The sequence below is a fragment of the Sinocyclocheilus rhinocerous genome, unplaced genomic scaffold, assembly GCF_001515625.1.
Source record: "Sinocyclocheilus rhinocerous isolate Xijiao unplaced genomic scaffold, SAMN03320098_v1.1 scaffold1938, whole genome shotgun sequence".
Classification (NCBI taxonomy): domain Eukaryota; kingdom Metazoa; phylum Chordata; class Actinopteri; order Cypriniformes; family Cyprinidae; genus Sinocyclocheilus; species Sinocyclocheilus rhinocerous.
Genome location: NW_015629065.1, coordinates 2,131,676 through 2,151,937, shown reverse-complemented (window position 1 = coordinate 2,151,937; position 20,262 = coordinate 2,131,676). Strand labels below are relative to the sequence as shown.

Here is a 20,262-nt window from a genome sequence, read left to right as displayed (position 1 = left end):
GGACACTTTGAAATCCATTCTAGCCTACTTCTCATTCAGTAGGCTATAACTTGTTTTCTTTATCAAAAAACGGTCCATCTCATCTGCTCGGGGGGCTAAACCGGGGCTATTCAAAATTCTAACGGGGCTATAGCCCCCTCCTAGCCCCGGTGTAGCGCCGTCACTGTAACCAAGATAGTTTTAATTAACAACATAAACGCTAAATGTATTGTATTGTATTGTATTGTACATTCACTTAATATTAAAACATAATTTATTTTATCTTCAATTAAATTAATTTTAATTGTATACAAAGCAATTTTTCCCGGCTATCTTGTTCTTATAAGGGGTGCAATGATTTGATATCACCACTATGCGGCGTCAGTGCACACCATAACATTCTATACGTCGCAACACTGCTGTCCTCAAATGCACTCTCTCACGACATTTAGTCATTTAGACATGACATGTAGGCCTATTGTATCGACGAACTTCAATGAAGAACTTCATGTAGGCTAAAGGTGTTTTTGAAGCGTCACATACACTTTGAAATCGATTGTGCTGCTCATCGAACCAGTATAACAAAGATAGTTTTAATTAACAACAAAAACGCTAAATTTATTGTATTCAAATGTATGTTCACTTATTACTAAAATTTTTGAATTCGTTATAAAGTGCTTTTGGTTGTGATTGCATAGAAAAGTATCCGAAAATAACCCTTTCAACATGCTCAGTCGTCGATAGATAAAATGTTATTTTATATTAAAACACACTTAACGTTAAATGACGCACTAGCGCAGTTTGGCGGGGTTGGTTTAGTAGAGTCGCGCTAACGTCTGGTTCACTGCAGGATCCGTATTTTTAATGCGTATAAAAGAAATCGAAACCAAACCAGAGGGATAGTTTAGTTTCATTTTCTTCCCTTAAACTGGACCCGATGCGTTATGCCACCAGCGGTGAGTAGCTACATCATATTAATTCATATTATAAACATATAGAACATTTTTAAATGAATTCATATTGAGTTAATATTTTGATCAAAGCACGTTGTTGATTAACATGGTCATTCATTAGCTCAGCCTTCACACAAAGTGTCCAGGGTTGCTCTGTCGTTTCCTGCAGGTCACTAAATGGGCACAAGCTTCTACGTATTTACTAAACCGGCTATTTATTTTACTATATTTTAGTAATTAGCTGCATGGACAGAAACCTTCTTAGCAAAACTTTTGCATGAGCTACATCATTTTTATATAGAGAAAATTACTTTGAAATATCAGTGATAACGTGCCATCCTGAAGGCATTTACTACAGAATAAATAGTTAACAATAATTTGTCATGGCTCGTCTGTAGCAAACACATCTATTTTCTCTAGTAAATTGTGTAATTTTGTTTTGTCAATATTAAGAGTAATCAATTTATTTCAGTATTTGCAGCATTTAATTATTGAACTGAAAGTATTGAAATATGTAGCAATGCACAGGCCTTTATCAGTGCCTAACAAAGCAATTAAAGTTAGTGTTGTACCACATGCACCGACATCATAAACCTGCTGTGCTTTGTTACACGTTGTGTAGATCAGCACTCAGCACCATTAAATTTATTGTGGTGAGTAAGTTTTGTTTGAACTAAAAAGTTCTACAAAGCAAAATTAAGGATTTTTTTCTCCCCAGCTAATGGATGAGGATGGAAAGGGTGGACTGGCCGGGGGACATCCTGTCACTGGTGGCCCAGGAGGCCAGTGCACTGGTGGAATTGCTCTGCGAACAAAACAGTGGTGTTCTGGATCGGATCTTTGCCTTAGTGGAACCTAAAACACTGGATCACAGACAGTCACTGACCAACACCAGAGACCGTGTCTCAGCCATTGTAGATTACTTTAAGTCTTCAGACCGTAACTCATGTAGACGGTTTCTCGCCATTGTATATCAGTACAGTGAAAACATTCCCCTTCTTCTTGAAACTACACTGGTGTCCATAGCAGGATACACACCTGGTAAGCCATGTTCTGCACTTTTTTTAGTTATACTTTGTAGTTATGCTGCAGCTTTTCCCTCTTCATACCATACTGTACGTATTTACAATTAAAATTAAAGCATAATTTTAATATGAATCATAATTTAATTTAACAACATACAGTATTCTATACAGTTTATACTATGATAGTTTTACAATTTCGTCTCGACACAATTTTTAAAATTAAGCTTTGAAGTGAAAGTGAAAGTATCTTGTAGATGTTAAAAAAATAAGCTATTATGTAAAATATGAATGTTATTGAATTCTGGGTTATAATTATTCAGGCCGTTTTTCGTTTTCTGTGCTTTTAAGGAACAAACTTCAATCATACATGTGAGACTGTCGACTATTCACCTTTACCATATGTGAAACGTCCACGGCTAGGTATGTTTTATTCTTAAAGGCACACACCCATTTTGAATTTTGATTCATTGTGAAAGCGATCACTCTGAGCAACCCAACTGTTAAGCTTATTTTGACTTGGCTGACAGCAACACATTAGCTATTCAACGAGAAGAGCTGCATTTGTACAACTTCTTATATTAATCCAAACAAAAATAATTAACATATTTCCCGTACTTTTACTTTACTAAATCAATAAATTATTACTTTGATATATTTTATTTTATTAGAATATTTTCTGTTACAAAATCCAATTGATCTATTGTAAAGTTCTGCTGCAAAAATTACTTGAACTAGCATTACTTTGAGCTGGTTAATCAAAAGAAAAACATTTGCTACAGGGTTGGTCCATAAAGTGGTTTCTAAACCTAGCAGGAGCAGTACACATATCAAAAGATTATTTTAAAACTGAACCTTGTTATTAATGTTTACATTGTCATTGACATCATAATAATACTAAGTCATCCCAAAATCATAAACATTTATTTTGTTATATAACCATATATAACAAAATATCAAACCAAGTGGCACAAGAAATATAGCATAAACACTTTTCAAAGAAATCAGTTAGATTTCAAGCTGTGTTAAGGAAATGGAAACGCAAAATAAAATAAGGAAAATTAGTTTTTAGATAATGTCTAGCAGTATTTGTTTGCAGATGGCACATGGTTTAATATTTTATTTCTAAAACAATAACATTCATAGATTTTTAAATGTGACTAAAGTCTTTTTAAGGCTTTTGTATGAACTACAATTTAAATTCATGATACCTACACTCTAAAAAAGAGTGAGTTAAGGACTGGGTAAATATAGGACAGAACACATGTTGGGATAATTTTACCCAGCAAATTGGGTTGTTTATTTGACCCAGCAATTAGTTTTTAGATAATGTCTAGCAGTATTTGTTTGCAGATGGCACATGGTTTAATATTTTATTTCTAAAACAATAACATTCATAGATTTTTAAATGTGACTAAAGTCTTTTTAAGGCTTTTGTATGAACTACAATTTAAATTCATGATACCTACACTCTAAAAAAGAGTGAGTTAAAAACAACCCAATTTGGGTTATTTTTAACCCAAGGACTGGGTAAATATAGGACAGAACACATGTTGGGATAATTTGACCCAGCAAATTGGGTTGTTTATTTGACCCAGCATATGGGTTGATTAATTATCGGTGGGGAACTGCTAACTTTAGATTGCCGCTCTACGTTTTACTCATAGCCGAAATATGCTGTGACTGGCTCTAACCTGCCCATAAACAAACAGTATACATCTCTGCGGACATATCTAACATTTAAAGTAATTATATTCTTTATATCTTTATGAATAATATCATTTATTTTATGCAAGGCATCAGGCATTTCCATCATGTGACAAGACAGATGCGAAACTCACTTAGGTGACTCACACTCCTGTATGTTGCTTTGCATAAAATTAAATGATATACAGTACAGTAACGATTTTATAGATGCAATAAAATGTACACAAACTTGTATTTTACCGAAGAAATGCATAAATTTGATGGCTGCTCTCTCTTCTCCTGAAGATGATGCAAATACGCCGCAATAAATAACTCACTCAATAACTTACGTCTAACCCAGGATCTGGGTAACACAAAACTACCAAACAATGGGTTGTTATGTCTGAACCATAAGATGGGTAACACAAAAACTAACCAAACACTGAAAAAATAATCCCCAAAAAATGACCCGAAAGCTCAACCCATCATTTGGGTTGAAAAAATAACCCAGGATTTTTTAGAGCATAATAATAATGCTTTGACTTTCTTACCTAGATCATTTACAGAGCTACACGGATGCTCTTAAATCCATGGCACTGCAAAAATATGAGTCAGTGGCACAAGCTGTAGTAAAGGACATCCGTCTGGAAGACACATGGGTGTATTTAAGACACAGGAACCCTCCACGAGGGAAAGACAGGACCATCCAGCCTCAAGCCTCTCTAGACAACCATGAAGGAGAAGAGTCAGAGCATAAAGTGTCTGTTGAGTCTCTTTTGAAAACCACCAGCAGGGTTGTCACGCTGCTGGGCCAGGCTGGATCTGGTAAGACCCTGCTGGTTCACTGCCTCGGTCGTGACTGGGCTGAAGGTTCCTTCCCATCTATTCACCTGCTGTTCCTGCTGGAGTTCCGGCAGCTCAATCTTATCTCACGTGATTTGTCCTTGAAAGAGCTACTCTTTCTCTTCTATCCTGCTTGTGATGATGATGAGGAACAAAGTGATGCAGTGTTTGAATTCATCCTCTCCAACCCTGAGAAGGTCTGCTTCATATTTGATGGGTATGATGAGTTTCGTGCCAAGCTTACGCATCCTGAAAAGCTGGAGAGCATCAATGACCCAAACAAACCTCTTCCATTGACAGATCTCCTCTCAGGACTGTGCAGTCGTAGATTCCTTCCAGATTGCACTGTGTTGGTCACCTGTAGACCACGAGATGTGACTGACATGTTTGGAAGCCCTGGCTTCATAACCTGTGAGCTACAAGGGTTTGACCGATTGGGTGTGAAGGAATATGCCGAGCAATACTTCCATAAAAAAGGAGATGAACTCAAAAAGAAAGCTGTAAACTTGTTGATGAACAACCGACACCTCTTGTCAATGTCTCACGTACCTGGACTCTGTCATATTTGCTGTGTATGTATGGAACATCTGTTCTCCAGTGATGGAACTGATCTACAGCTACCAACGTCCTTAACCCAAATCTACATGCAGATCCTCTTGGCGTTCCTCAAACGCATCAATGGAGGTGTGGTGTCTGGTACATCTCCACTGCAGAGATACAGATCTAAAATTGTTGAAATGAGTCAGTTGGCCCTCAAAGGACTGGAGGAAAGCACTATAGTCTTCATGGACACAGATGTGTCTCCAGAGCTCCAGGATTTTGGTGTTAAAAGCGGGATACTGTCTTGTGTGAAACTGACTCGTGAGGATGGATCTTCAGGATATGGTTTCACGTTCATGCACCTTACAATGCAGGAGTTTCTCGCTGCTCTCCACCTCATGACCAGTCAGAACATCACTGAGAGTCAACTTAAGAAGAAGCTTAACTTGAAAACCCGCTGGACCACCAAGATTGATCCAAAATCCGTTTTTACAGACTCTCTCCATGTTTACGTATGTGGGCTTGCGGCAGAGGCCTGCAAGTCCAGTTTGGTCCAACTTAAAGGGACCGAGGGCACTACGGCTTGGGTACAAAAGCGGCAAGCTACCGTCCGTAATGTTTTGCTGGGTTTCGCAGGAAGTACCAGTCAAACAGGCCCCAAAATTGTGGAGCTGTGTCGATGTGCTCATGAGACTCAAGATGCTAAGTTGGCAAGAGCTATTGGTTCGAGACCACAGTTTGAACTGCGAAATATCAGACTCAATGCAGTTGACATGGATTCTTTAGCATTTGTGACAGCGGCTGCTGATCAGAATGTATGTCTGGACATTGGTGGCTGTTCAATTGATCCGGATTGTTTGGAAATCCTCCCTAGTTTCAAGAATGTGGATCATCTCATGTAAGTTTCTATAAAATTCTCTTTTATGAGCAAATGCTTTATGTATGTCATGAGATGTGTAGTAAATAGGTGCCCATATGGCAGCTGATATAGTGGTACCATATTGGTTCTCAGCTGATAGCCGAATGTTAATTTATCTGTATCGGTTCATACGGGCTGATATTGGATTTTTAATTGTGTGTGCTCATTTCTCCTATTTTTACATTTTGATTACCTTTGCCGTCCTCTAATGTGTGTGCAAGTTAATGTTTAAAAACACTAATATTTTAACAACACTTTAAAATTTAATTTTTAGCAATTCTCGGAATCAATATCCATTTTTCATACTGCTGCCTAAACTTGCATTTTAAAGCGATAGTGTTTAATTTGACATTTATTTAGACAAAATAGTATAGACTTTTAATATCGACCATTTTTCGTAAAATCAAAATATTTATCAGCTTGTGGGTTTCTGCCGGTGTTGTAACAGTAATACATGATTTTGTAGTTTGTAGTCTTTAATCTGGTCATGTTGATGTACTCAATTTGTTAAATATATTATTTATTTAAGTTTCCGTAGCCGGAAATATGATGACAAGTTTGCAGAGGCTTTGTGTGGTATCCTGTGTAAACTCCAGGCTTTGCAGAAATTAGAGTAAGTCTTATATCCAACAAAATATCTGTTGTGTCCTTTATGCATTTTGTCACAGTATTGCCTTGCAGTGTGTTTTGCACTGGTTTATGTTTATCTCTGATTACAGTTTTATCAGTGGTGGTCTCACTGATGTTGGAGCTGCTAAACTTGCCAGGGCTTTAAAGGATTGTCCACACATCACTCACCTAAAGTAATTGGCCTGACATGATTGCTTTAAATATTCAAATACATTCCTGTTGTATGTTTCTGCTTATTTTTGAAATCACACATTTGGACACAGTTTGTTTCCAAAAAGGTTACAGTGGGTGGTCTTGGTGATCTGTCATGTGTGTCTGTCTGTGTCAATCAATCTGTTCTGTTTATCTGACAGTGTTAGTGATAACTCTTTGAAAGATGAAGGTATAACAGAGATTGCGGAAACACTATGCAGACTGCCCAACATTGTCTCTGTCTTGTAAGTAGTGTGTTTTACATTTTAAAAACCTGGCTATAGTCTGTTAACTGCTTCAGCTTTCTTTTGTTTATTTAGATATTTGCTGCTTAAAAAACTCAATATTAGTATATAGTAAGTCTGGTGCATTCTTCTTACACTTTTATTTAGGATGGGGAAGAACAGCATCTCCACAGATGGAATCCTCACACTCGTTGAGAGAATGTCTGCCTGCAACTCTGTTCAGAAAGTCCATGTTGAGTATGTTGATTTGTTGGCTTGTCAAAGACATTTGAATGAAAATGGAAAATGAGAAACATTTGCCACACAGTTTAGATCCTTGATTCTTAACTGATTTTATGTTTTACATACAAGTTGTGACCCATAAATATGGCCTTAAAATCGTAATGTTAATATACTATGAAGTAAAAAGAAGATTCATTTCTCCACATTTTGACCTGTATATATTTTAGTCTAAGTTGTATTTTCTTCTACCTTGTGTAGTTTTGTTCATGGTTTTTTAAGAGATGTGGACATCTCACATGACCTGCCCATTTAGGTCCATTTCCATGGGATGTTCACAATTGTTTCATTCTATACAGGGCCAATAAAGACATCAGCCTTTTCTTCTCACAAAGCTCTGATAAAGTCTGGTGAGTGCTGACTGATGTGTTAAAACGCTATTAGCTGGGTTATTCTCAAAGGGTGGGTAAAACCCCAGAACTCCAAAACTTATTTTATATTTCACATTTCCTGTTTGCACATCTATTGTGGTTGCTTTGTCTGTGCAATGTGCAGTTGGCCAGGTATCGCTGTGTAATGCACTGCCTTCAAAGAGATCAAGTATGATCGATGTTAGATGATAGAAAATGTGCATGGGCTTTTTTAATTTGGTAGTAAGTTTATAGTTTTAACCTGACTGAGTACAGTCTAAAATGACTGCACAGTTTGGTGGTCACTCAAAACAATAAATAAAATACAAAAAAACATTTGAATATAATGAAACAACAAAATCTTATTTCTCACTTTCTCTGCCTTAGTGAAAACACAGATTTGAATAACACAGAAGAGCCAAAGAATGTAATGTAAGTACTGAATTCTTTAATATGTTGTTATTTCTTTTTAGATAAAGGAAAACAAATTAATCCTTAGTTACAAAGTACTTAAAGTTAACAATGACTTTATGGATTCTTTATAAAATACTGAATGAGCCTTGCTTTCATCTTGTTTTGTTTGATAAGGTGGTGTATTGTGTCTATAAAGTCCAAGTGTTCACCGCTGGGCAATATTTCAGGAGAATTAGAGGACAGAGTCAGACATTTGGTGGAAAGGGTAGTAGGGTTGGCAGAAGTTATGCAATTACAGGCAAATCATTGCTTATATTCAAGACGACAAACAAAAAAGACAAATGTGATGCAAAACACAAATAAAGAGCGAACTTGAATATCAATAAGTTGTTTTAATCAGGAATAAAATGTGAAAGGCCATTCACAGACATTCTGTAAAATGAAATTGACTGCCAATAATTGTTTCTTTATAGGTTAAAGCAGTGTAACATCAATGTTTCCAATGTAATCAGCCTGTGTAATAAACTCGGGGGCTTTTCCTACATAACCCTTGTAGAGTAAGTATCAAGTATACAGTCAATAACCTTACAGCAGATTGAGTTGATACCCCCACAATTCTTTATGTAAGAAGGGCATTAATGAAACCTGTTTTTCTCATCTCTCAGTTTGTCCAACAACTCACTGGGTAACAAGGGCCTGAAGAAGATTCTGGACCTTCTACCTAAACTAGGAATGATTCAGGAGATCAAGTAGGCCAATGTTTCCTCTGCAACATCATTTGGTCTTGACAGTTAGCCAGTGACACACTTTTTTTTGCATGTGCAAAATAACTTCCCCATATACTTGTAGTTCATTTCTGTTTTCAAAAGAGTGTATATGTTTTTCTGAAAACTCACACAGTGTCAGTGAAAATGGTGTTGATATGGATGGGGTGGTGATGCTTGCTTCTGCCCTTTGTAACCAGAAGAACCTGAGGAAAGTGGATGCAAGGTAACTACCTTATCAAAATTAGCATGGAGGTATTGACCATTTTAATGCCTGTCTGAAAATGCTGTGCTTTTTCTCACCAGTGAAAATGGAAAGAAAAAGCTGGTTCTTTGGTTTGACACCAGCAGTCGGTACTGAAACAGTTGAAGACATTTCTGCTTAATATAAAGTAGTGCATATGTAAATGTTGGTTTTGAATATCAAATGTGCTTTTTGAATTCAGGCATAATTCAAGACAGCTGACCCCAAATGTAACTGGGATACATCTGCATAAAAAACTCAGGTACATCTCTCAATTGGATTCTATACATTGGTTTAGCTGCGATCATTTAATAATTTGTTATTCACATTTACTTGTATAGTGCTTTTCACGATACACATCACACATTGCAAAGCAGCTTCATAGAAAATGGATGTTTCTACATTACAGTTAAGAGCCATTTTTGTCTTTCCAGTTTAACCCATAGTGAGATCAAACCTGTCTACATGACCAAGCTGTGTAAGCAACTGGTAAAATGTGAAAACCTACTGGACATTGAGTGAGTAGCTCAAATATTTAGGATAGACAAAAGACTTACCAGATTCTACATGTATCAGCTGTATTGAGCTAGTCCTCAGTGTTTATTTGTGTTACAGGTTCTCCCATCTAAAATTATCAAATGAGTCTGTTGAGAAGTTGATGTTGATTCTTCCTGAAATGTCTTCTCTTCAACTACTGAAGTAAGTGGCCATAACTGTCTGGTTCCTGTAGCATAGCTGTGATTTATCTCTATCATAAATGACCTGATATGACTAATCATTCATGATGACTGTGTTTTTCAGCCTAAGTCATGTTGACCTGTCTACAAATGGGGCTTTGTTATTGATCAGATCTCTTGCTGACTGTCAGCGTGTCACAGCTGTAGAACTGAGGTATCTTACTTCAGTTCAACGTCAGATATTAAACTATGGTTAACTTTCAACCAATCTTTAGATTTAATCACCATTATTAGCGAGATTTATGGTAATGCTTTTTTCCTCAGTTGGTCAGAACAAACGTGGCAGACTTGTTACTTACTTGTTCAGATGGCAATATACGGTGAAAATTCTTAATTGGGTCATATTCCAAGACGTAGGCTAGAATCTGTGATTGTGACTGACTGCCACACATACTCTTCAGAACATTAAATTCATCCGTGCTGGAGCCGCGCCCACTCACAACCATGCAAGCTAGATAATTCCACACACAGCTACAATTCCAGGTTTTCAAACAGAGATGGCGACAAAGAGGCAAAATTTACGGACTGCAGCTTTAAATTAGGGCTGCACGATAAATCGCATGCGATATTTAACCGACAAGCTGCGCAAAATATGATCGTGGTTTTGCACAGCTTGTCGGTGAACAACGGCTCTGTGTAGTTAATGCTGCTCCATGTGAAAGCCCGCAGGTGATGGAGATTTACCGCTGATTACAGAACTGGCTTTACTGACAAGATGCGCGTTAAATATCGCATGCGATTTATCGTGCAGCCCTACTTTAAATATACTTTTAAAATCACAAATCTTGATTTATTTTTCTAAAGTTGCTTTTAACGTGATTCTCAGGCACCAGGCAGAAGCATTCATCAAGTTTGTTCCTGAAAAGGCAGAGGCAGCAATTTGCAAGTTAGTAATGTCATCTTACCACCATTGCTGGGCATTGCTGGTTAATGTGTGCACACGCTCTTCAAAGTGCTCTGCGCTTTATGACGTCATATAGGGCCATACTTTCCGAAACTTATACGAACCCTGAAGAAGTGTATTTGGCACAGAAATACTCTGTCATATGTCCAACTCATTTTTTGAAACTTTGGCCATGTTTAGCATGAGAATCCAACTCTTTAACAGTGTAAATAAGTCAGAATGCATGAAATAGCATTAGACATCCCTTTTAATTTTTTTTATAATTACTTAAGCTCAGCGCATGCTCACTGACTGTTCTGCCCTCTTGTGAAGATTCTGTGAAGTAGTTTACACTGTACAACGAAATCTCTTATTTACATTAGTTCTACACCTTGCTGGCTTTAATGAGAGCATTTGTGAGAGTGCAGAACTTAGTAAGATCATGCTAACATAACGTGGCATTTGAGCGGTAATAGGTGGATTTCTTCTTCCTATAATTTGCTTAATCATCTATGCATGCAACAGACAAGTTTGTGATTGGTTACAATGATCAACGCTGGTCAAAAGTGTTGTTCTTGTTAACTAAATCTATTATAAATTGTTTTCTGTAATTGAAATAAAGCTGAAATTAAATAAAATATAAATATTAGATGAAAAACTTAACAAACCTTAATGAAAATGACAAATGTAGAAATACTAAAATTAATTATTAATTTTATTAATTAATAAATACTGTAACAGTATATAATAAGTAATGCTAAAATAACACTGTCTTTGATGCAATACATCTCGAACTGAATTCCGTAATGCTGTATCACTGTAATTTTGTGGCCCTTGCACTTTTGGAAACTGGAGGGTTTGACTCTCTCTCTGATGTTAACAGGCTCACAGAGTATAAACTGTGCAAAAGCAATGTTGAGAAGCTCTCAAGGATACTGGAAAACTGTCCTCGCCTATCTGAATTGGAGTAAGTGTTCCTCTGTTCTTTTACCTTCATCTTCTCATCTTAATAGAAGTTGGTGTATTTTACTGTCCAGTAATCACAAACAGTTCATTTTTTTTATTTATTTCTTCACTGTAGTTTGTCTCATAACCTTCTTCATGATGAAGGGGTGAAATGTTTTGTTGACTATTTGCCTAAACTAAAGATCTCCAGCTCGGTGAGGTAAGAGTTCAGTGACAGTTGTAGAGTTTGCTTGTAATTGAGATTACGGATTAATTTACCTTGTAAAGTTTACTTATTGCGCTCCTTCGCAGCCTCACCGGCAACCAAATAACTCAAGTCGGGGCACTGCATCTGGTCAACTCAATGAACACCTGTGAGAAAGTTGTTGCTGTTGAAGTCAGGTAAAGACTAACACACTATCACTTCCATTCTTTCCTTACTTTTCATTGACATGAACAATGATCGGCTTGCGTATTATATGTGTGTTTCTCATCTTTAGTCTTGGAGTGGAAGATCAGTCTCTGATTAAGTTTGTGCAGGAACATGTCAATGGCAAAACTCTTAGGTAATTTCCCAGAATACATGTGTTGCAAAAACACAATCAGAGAGTCACGTGAATAGTATGATTTATTCACTCAAGTCAAAAGTGAAAGTAGTTTGATGATTAGCTTCCTCTTACTGTTGTCTTACTCTTAACTACAGGCTAAGGGAGTGCAGTTTTGAGGTCATACACTTGAAGAAGCTTGTGGAAATAGTGAACAGATGCCCTAGACTACTTACATTAGAGTGAGTATTTGAGCACAGTTGTGTTACTATGTGTGTGTTTTGCACATTTCTTAACTAATGAGACTCTGTATTCTTTATTTGTCCTCTCAGAAAAGTGCTATATTTTATAGATTCTTCCTGTTATTAATCTTCTTATTCCATTTATTGAGTACTATTAGTGTTTTCAGGGATGTACAAACTGTACATATCTGTTAAAATAAAAAATGTGTTTTAAGGTTTCATGACCATTTGTGACCCTGGACCACAAAACCTGTCATAAGGGTCAATTTTTTTAAATTGAAATTTATACATCACACTGAAAGCTGAATAAATAAGCTTTCCACTGATGTATGGTTTGTTAGGATAGGACAATATTTGGCCGAGATACAACTATTTGAAAATTTGGAATCTGAGGGTGCAAAATGATCTAAATATTGAGACAATCGTATTTAAAGTTGTCCAAATAAAGTTCTTAGCAATGCATATTACTAATCAAAAATTAAGTTTTGATATATTTACGGTAATAAATGTACAAAATATCTTCATGGAACATGATCTTTACTTAATATCCTAATGATTTTTGGCATAAAAGAAAAATCGATAATTTTGACCCATACAATGTATTTTTGGCTATTGCTACAAATATACCCCAGCGACTAAAGACTGGTTTTGTGGTCCAGGGTCACATTTAAATAAACATTGATTGTTCCTCCTTTCTTTAGATTGTCTTCTAATTCACTGCACAGTCAAGGCCTTTTCTCTCTACTGGACAGCCTGGTTGAGCTCTCCACAATCCAAACTGTGAAGTAAGATTTTACAAAGTTTGTTGATTGTTAAGGATCGATCTCACAGACTATTTCAACAGTACTCATACGTTTCTTGGATATTTTTAAAACGGCATATTTGGCACATTTTTAATGCGCTTTTTTCTGTTCCTCTAAGATTAAGAAGTAATGGTCTGAGTTCTGAGCAGATTGAGTATTTTGTTAAAAAGTTAAGTAGCTGTCACCAACACAGAGACACCAGGTAAGAAATGAACAAAACATCTTTTTATTTAAAATGTTTCTTCAACTTCTGGAATTTTGAAACTTTTTATTATGCATTTCTTAACAGATTTTTGGCTTCTACCCTTGTCTCAAACCCATACTATCAATTTAAAAATATGAAATTCCACTGTAAAAAATATTATTAATATTTGCAAAGAAAATATAACTAATAACCTGTCAGCCTACACAAAGAGCGTAATAAACAATTTTAGTATTTATGTGAATTTATATACATCAGTTTTACACAAATTATGACCACCTTTATGGATAAAAAGATTTTAGATTTAAAAGATTTTCAATGGTTAGTGCACTTGTTTACCAAATAAACAGCTGTGTCTGAGACAACAGTGATAAGAAATATGAAACATAAGGAATAGAAAGCAAAAATCGAGGTCCGGTAATAGTGTAATTGAATGTAATTGTGTTTATTTGATATATATAAAATGCTACCTATTAAATTAGCCTTAGCAAGACATATTCCATTTATTCCACCACAAAATGTTAAACACAAAACATGATTTGAAATTTGTTGGAAACTATACTATAGTGGATATGTAGGGGAAAAAATGACATTTCCCCTATAAGACATGTATATGCACTGTTGTTAGTATACAAACTTGTGAGTGTGGGAAATTTGTTTAAAATGAGTTTATTTTGCAAATATCTTAAAGTCCTAAGTGCCTTAATTTGAAGAAACAACGAAGAACAGATGTAATCTGTGATTAGTTGCTACTTCTATATAGCAGATGCACTGTTAGAATAACAATGTGTTTGGAATGTCTTTATTAGGATTGAAGAGCCGTGGCTGACAGGAAATGCTGTTGCCAGTCTCATTGCCAAATGCCTAAATTTGCAGCCACACATCAAAGAAATCAGGTGCGGTTCTGAAACAGTAACCCAAAATCAACGGACACACATATCGTGACCACTGATTGCTTCATGGCTGTAATGAAACTTGTCAGCACACCACAATGTTTCTATTAAAAGGTCTATAAAACGGCAAATGTTTTCAAATGTAGTGACAGAGACAAAGTGATATTAATAGTATTAACATTTCACCTGTTCTTTGAAGTCTCTTGAATGAACCAAAATGTATGTATTTACTTAATTGTGGGTCGGTTGTGGGTGTATACTGAATGGTTTCCTGTGTGACGATGTTGCTCTTATTTCATCCCAACTCAAACATTTATGTTCAATGGCACAAACAGATTTAAATTTGTAAATTTGCAAATGATCCTAACTTAATAATGCATTGTCAAGTGATTAAGTAAAACGTTTAGAGCAAAAAAGAGGTGAGATGAAAAAAACATCTTTTACCCAATATTTGCAGCGTCAACCGTGCATCCATAAACATCATTACAGAGGGAAATTCCAGTCCTAGATCCACTTTTGTGTAAGTTTGATAATTCTATATATTTTTATGCTCATAGTATATGGAGTGCTATAAATATTGTAAATAAATATGCAAAGCTAATTTGGCCCTTTTTCCTTCTGACAGAGCTCATCCTGAAAACTTCTCACCTGCTCTGCAGTCCATCAGGTGTGTTGGTTTTTTGTTTGATTGTCAGCTTGTTTGTTTTGTGCTTTTATTCACTCTTATTTTTGTTATATTCGCCGTATTTGATGTACAACTCCACTTTTGTCACATTCTTTAGCTTTGATGACTGTGACATAGAAGGACAGCATCTCGCTCCTCTGACACTTCCCATTCAGAAATGTCATGCCTTGCAGGATTTAAGGTAAGCCAATGAGAGTTGATACTAACTTTTTTGTCTATTAGATGTTTTTTTTCCCCTTAGTATAAATTCTGCTTTATTTTATGTCCAGATTCTCTCAGCTCAAAGTGGACAGAAAAGGTGCAGATTTTTTTTCTGCGGTCATTCCCTTCTTACGGAATCTCAGGAACCTCACGTAAGTGTTCCAAAGATCAGTCATCTTTATTTTATACTGTATATGTGGGTGTTTCTTTTAAAACATACTTTTTACATAATCTCTAACATACATGCATCACAGGACATTTATGGCGTTTTGCCACCACAGTGTCATTTCCGCATCTCAAATAATATATTGTTTTTAATAGCACACTTAAACATTTTTGTAATAAAATGTCCAACTTGTTTTTGTTGCGGGGCTAATTTAATTGCATCTAAGTATTCTAAATATACAGAAGTAAATCATTTTTCATACTATTTGCAAAATTTGACAAAATTAAAGCTAAATAGGAAATTAAGTGCAATAAAAATATTCTGCTCTCGAGTGATATTGATTTCTTTTTATATTCTTCATTATGTGTTGTATATTTATTCTCATACTGATGGAATTGATGCCACAACTCCTTTTTTTTTCAAATGGATAAAATAATTTGAAAACATTTAATAATTGTAATTTAACATGTACTATTTTACTGTTGATTTTCATTCATAAAATCTACACTAAATATAACTGCATGGTAAAAAGATTCTGAGTTTTAATGTAACCAAATCATTTTAAATCTGTTTGTTTAAAAAAAATCAGCCCCTGGGACTTTGAAGTTGTAGAAACACCTGTATGCAACACTCTTGGTGTTATAATAAGTATCGTTTTTTTACAGTCTTGATTTGAAAGGAGCAGCTGAGGATGAGGTGGCAACACTTATGGAAGCATTACCAAAAACTACATCATTTGAGAGTCTGAGGTGTGTTGTCTTTCTCTTGGCTCTTTTATCCAAGTTTAAAGTGATCTTGACACAGAATATTTATGTGTAATTTAATTCAGTGAGCTTATTTACCTTTTCCTTCCCACATGTTTCAACATTTCCCTTTGCCTCTGGTTTTCCAGTTTGTCCCAGCTTGTTTTAGGTGACCATGGAGCTACAGTACTTGGAAGAGCACTTCAAAGTGTGCCAAATCTAAAGTCGATCAAGTAAGTGTCTGATTTTCTTCATTGTTTCTCAGTGATAAAGAGTGCGACATTGCTGATTGGCCGATATCTTTTTGTCCAGTCTGTCCCAGTGCTCTGTTTGGACAGCAGCTCGAGGGCAGGACCTGGTCAGAGGTCTGGTGCAGTGTGTCTCGCTGGCAGAGATACGGTAACACATGCACTCTTGAAATTAAGAAGTGTGGCTAGTTTTTAATGCATTCACAATCACTGACAAGATATACTATATTCAATATTCTGTTCTCAATCATAGACTTGACTCTGTGATACTTGATGAGGAGGGTATAACCATTCTAGCTCAAGGCTTCAGCCGTTTGACCTCACTTAGGAGGCTCAGGTGAGGCTTTTACACCTTGTAATGTTCATTGTAGATTTAGCACATACTCAATAATCTGCTGTACTCACCTGAGAGCCCATCCTGTTTTTTCTTCTCTACTTTGGTTGGTTGTTCTCCTCAGCTTGAACAAAATCAGAGTGGTGACATCAGAGACATTTGTGAATGGCACTGGCATACTCTGTCTACTGGCCTCTTTTAAGGGTTTTAGACAGATGGAAGAGATTGAGTAAGTATTGTGGTTAGTAAAAAGCACATGCACACAAATTCCCACAGTGTTTGATAATATGCAAACATTTTTTGATGTTTACAGGTTGGAAAGTTGGAGAATTGGAGATAGTGGTACTTATGAACTTGTGAAATACATTCCTTCATGGACTGAACTAGTAAAACTAAGGTATGGTAACCAGTGTTCGAACTATACCGTGGACTTTGGGGGAGCCCACTTGTTTTTTTTTATAACGCAAGCGCTTGTGTTCGTGTATGTCTTATTAAGGGGAGCCGAGCTCCCCCTAGCACCCCCGTAGTTCGCACCCTGATGGTAACTGCACCGAGGAAGATTATTCCTTTCCTGTGCCTGAGCATCTTATATTATAGTAGTGCGCCTTCTAGTGGACACAATTAAAACAATTAAATATGGTGGAAATAGATAGGCCAGCTTTTCAGTGTTTAAAACATTCAGCACTGTTCAGTTTTTTTTTATGAATTTAATGCAAGAAAGGATTCATTGCATCATTATTAATTTTCCTTGATTAACTTTTTGCAGTCTGTCAGACAACAATGTGACTGACCAGGCTGGAGAGAAGCTATTGGCAGCACTATCCCACTGCAGAGTTCTTCAGAAACTACAGTAAAACATTTATTTTATTTAATTAATGAGTGATATTACTTGGGAAATCAGTAGGTGATAATTTTTTATTATTATTTTGTATTCACAGACTGTCCAAAAACCAACTTGGTCAGGCCAGTGCTGCTAAACTAGCACAAGTCGTTCCGTTACTGCCTCAGCTTTCAGAACTCAAGTAAGTCCTGTGGTCTTGATGGTGAAAAATTACAGAATTAATTTTAGATGAAACTATTGGTTTAAAAAGATGTCACTGACAGGGAATAATAAAATTGTTTTTATTTAGTTTGTCAGAGAATCAGTTTGGCCAACAAGGATCCATGTCTCTTTGTGAAGGTCTGATGAGCATGAAGGCACTAAAAATACTACAGTAAGACACTAAATACATTACAGAGCCGCATATATAAAGTGGAATGTATAAATTTTTTACATCACATGCACTACCGTTCAAAAGTTTGAGGTCAGTATGATTTTTTTTAAAAGACATTCATACTTTTATTCAACAAGGATGCTTTAACTTGATAAAAAAATTTCAGTAAATACATTCATATGTTATTCTGAAATTTCTATTCATTCATATCAAGGTTTCCGATAAATAAATAAATATTGAGCAGCACAACTGTTTTCAACATTGATAATAATTAATGTTTCTTGAACACCAAATTAGCAAATTAGAATGATTTCTGAAGGATCATGTGACACTGAGGACTGAAGTAATCGCTGCTGAAAATTCATCAATGCCATCACTGGAGTAATTTGCATTTAGAAATATATGAAAATAAACAGCTATTTTAAATTGTAATAATATTTCACAATATTAATGTTTTATTGTATTTTTGTTTAAATAAATGCAGCCTTAGTAAGCAAGCATAAAAGACTTTTTTAGGAAACATTTACAAAACTTATTGACCCCAAACTTTTGAACGGTATGTAACATGATTGGTTGTTAGATACTGCTGCATACTGTAAACCAGTGTGACTACTTGTCTCTCAGTTTGACTTCGATTGGGAGTTCAGATCTGGTTGGTGTTGCCTCATCCCTCAAACACTGTCCGTCCATAGAGGACGTCAGGTGGGATAAGTCATTTCAGATTTCTTTTAATGCTGCAGTTTGACTGATAAATGCATGGACCCAGACATTGCATTGTCCCGGCCCCTGTGTTTGTAAAGCTGCTGTTAGTTTATGAATGAATGTCTTCCTCAGCTTGTCATGGAATTTATGTGATGACAGCCTGGCACGGACACTGGCTGAGATTCTACCCCTGTGTACAAAGCTGAAAAGACTTGAGTAAGTACTTGAGTGCTTGCTGTGAAGGTTTAACTATTAGTGTGATCACAATATACTGATGTCATTAAAACTAATGATTGCAGCCTGGAGGCCAATAATATCACCACAGCAGGAGCCACAGTAATAGCCAAATGCCTCCCATCATGCCCCTCCATTGAAGTAATAAGGTATGACTAGCACTTACACTCTTGATCAGACAATTTGTGATTAATAAGTAGAACTAGTAGAAACTAGTAGAACTGCTTGACATGCAAATAAAAAGCTGAGCTTCTCTGCATTTTACACAGACTCTGGAGGAACCCAATTGCCAAAGAAGATGAGAATCTGAAAGATCAGAGACTGAATTTTTCATCAGTTTAACCACTTATGTTTTTTTTCTTCATTTTTTTTATATTGTAAATAATATTGTTGTAGTGCTATTACCAGATTTTAAGATTGAGTTATTTAATCGGGGAACACATTACCTCATTAGAGCAATTCATTACACAAAAAAAACAACAACACAGTTTCCAGCTGTTCAGGGACTTGAATCATTGAATGTCCATCTAATGGAAATAGTAGGCTCTGGTAAATAAAGAGAATGAGCAGGTTACACTTACTAACCCCCCCCCCCAAAAAAGATCAATTGCATTACCTTTACAAGAGATTTACAGAGAATTAGAAACAATGAAAATGTGACTAATTAGCACAGTGAAGCATGCAGGCAGCTCTCTTGTAAAGTTCAGCACAGTCATGCTCTTTGCTTATACACTGCCATAAGAGCCCAGACCTCCATTAGGGGCATTCATGCATTTATCAACCCTGGACACAAACCACCATGTTGTGTTCTCCTTTAAATTACGTATTTATGTCTGTATTTTACTTGATCTATTCAGCTTTTAACTATAAATTGTTTTATTTTTGGAATGTGGCACCTGTAAGGTGAAATTGCTCAGTTTTTGTGGTAAACGCACAAACATCCTCTGATAGCTGCACTGATCAATTTGTAGTCTATTCATGTGTTTTTTATGTGCACTTTAAATTTAAATAAAGGTCATTCATCAAGATATTTTGGACAACAGTTATTCCATTATTTAATCACATCTCAAAATATGATAGAGACACAAAATGTAACCTTTAGTCCGACATATAGTGAGTTATAGTGTCTTAATAATAATAATATTATTATTATTTAATTAAAATATATTTCAAAATGGCAGGCAGATTGTGGTAGTGTGTTATTTGTAAGGGAAAATATTTTTTAAATGGGCCCTTTTTTTCAAACACTTGCAAGGTGCAATATTTCTGCTAGATGGCACTAAAGCAACACGGTAAATCTTGTAAGGCTGTGGACTGCTGTGTTTTATCAGGAAGAACTGTTCACTTGGATTAAATCACACATTCCCGTAACTATGATGGCACGATGTACAACATAATCAAGAAGAAGAAAAAGAAAAACACAAC

The 20,262-nt window shown here is 35.9% G+C and overlaps 1 protein-coding gene across 2 annotated transcripts; it reads left to right on the top strand.

Moving 5' to 3' along the window:
* The first annotated feature begins 634 nt into the window (after positions 1-634).
* nlrc5 (NLR family, CARD domain containing 5) lies at positions 635-19,467 on the top strand. 2 transcript variants are annotated; one of them, XM_016550580.1, is made up of 44 exons: positions 635-935; positions 1,651-1,973; positions 2,306-2,377; positions 4,196-5,921; positions 6,472-6,555; positions 6,662-6,745; positions 6,926-7,009; positions 7,157-7,246; positions 7,588-7,638; positions 8,026-8,070; positions 8,526-8,609; positions 8,718-8,801; positions 8,953-9,042; positions 9,123-9,170; positions 9,263-9,322; positions 9,495-9,578; positions 9,676-9,759; positions 9,862-9,951; positions 10,624-10,683; positions 11,564-11,647; positions 11,762-11,845; positions 11,938-12,027; positions 12,126-12,191; positions 12,329-12,412; positions 13,114-13,197; positions 13,334-13,417; positions 14,227-14,313; positions 14,768-14,830; positions 14,936-14,977; positions 15,093-15,176; positions 15,265-15,348; positions 16,028-16,111; positions 16,255-16,338; positions 16,418-16,504; positions 16,607-16,690; positions 16,812-16,916; positions 17,001-17,084; positions 17,454-17,537; positions 17,626-17,709; positions 17,818-17,901; positions 18,526-18,603; positions 18,736-18,819; positions 18,903-18,986; positions 19,107-19,467. In XM_016550580.1, exons 2-44 carry the CDS (start codon positions 1,658-1,660, stop codon positions 19,177-19,179), a joined length of 5,271 nt encoding a protein of 1,756 aa, XP_016406066.1. In that variant the 5' UTR covers positions 635-935; positions 1,651-1,657; the 3' UTR covers positions 19,180-19,467. The 2 variants fall into 2 exon arrangements, with proteins under 2 accessions (XP_016406066.1, XP_016406067.1); XM_016550581.1 differs by lacking the exon at positions 6,472-6,555.
* Positions 19,468-20,262: the final 795 nt, after the last annotated feature.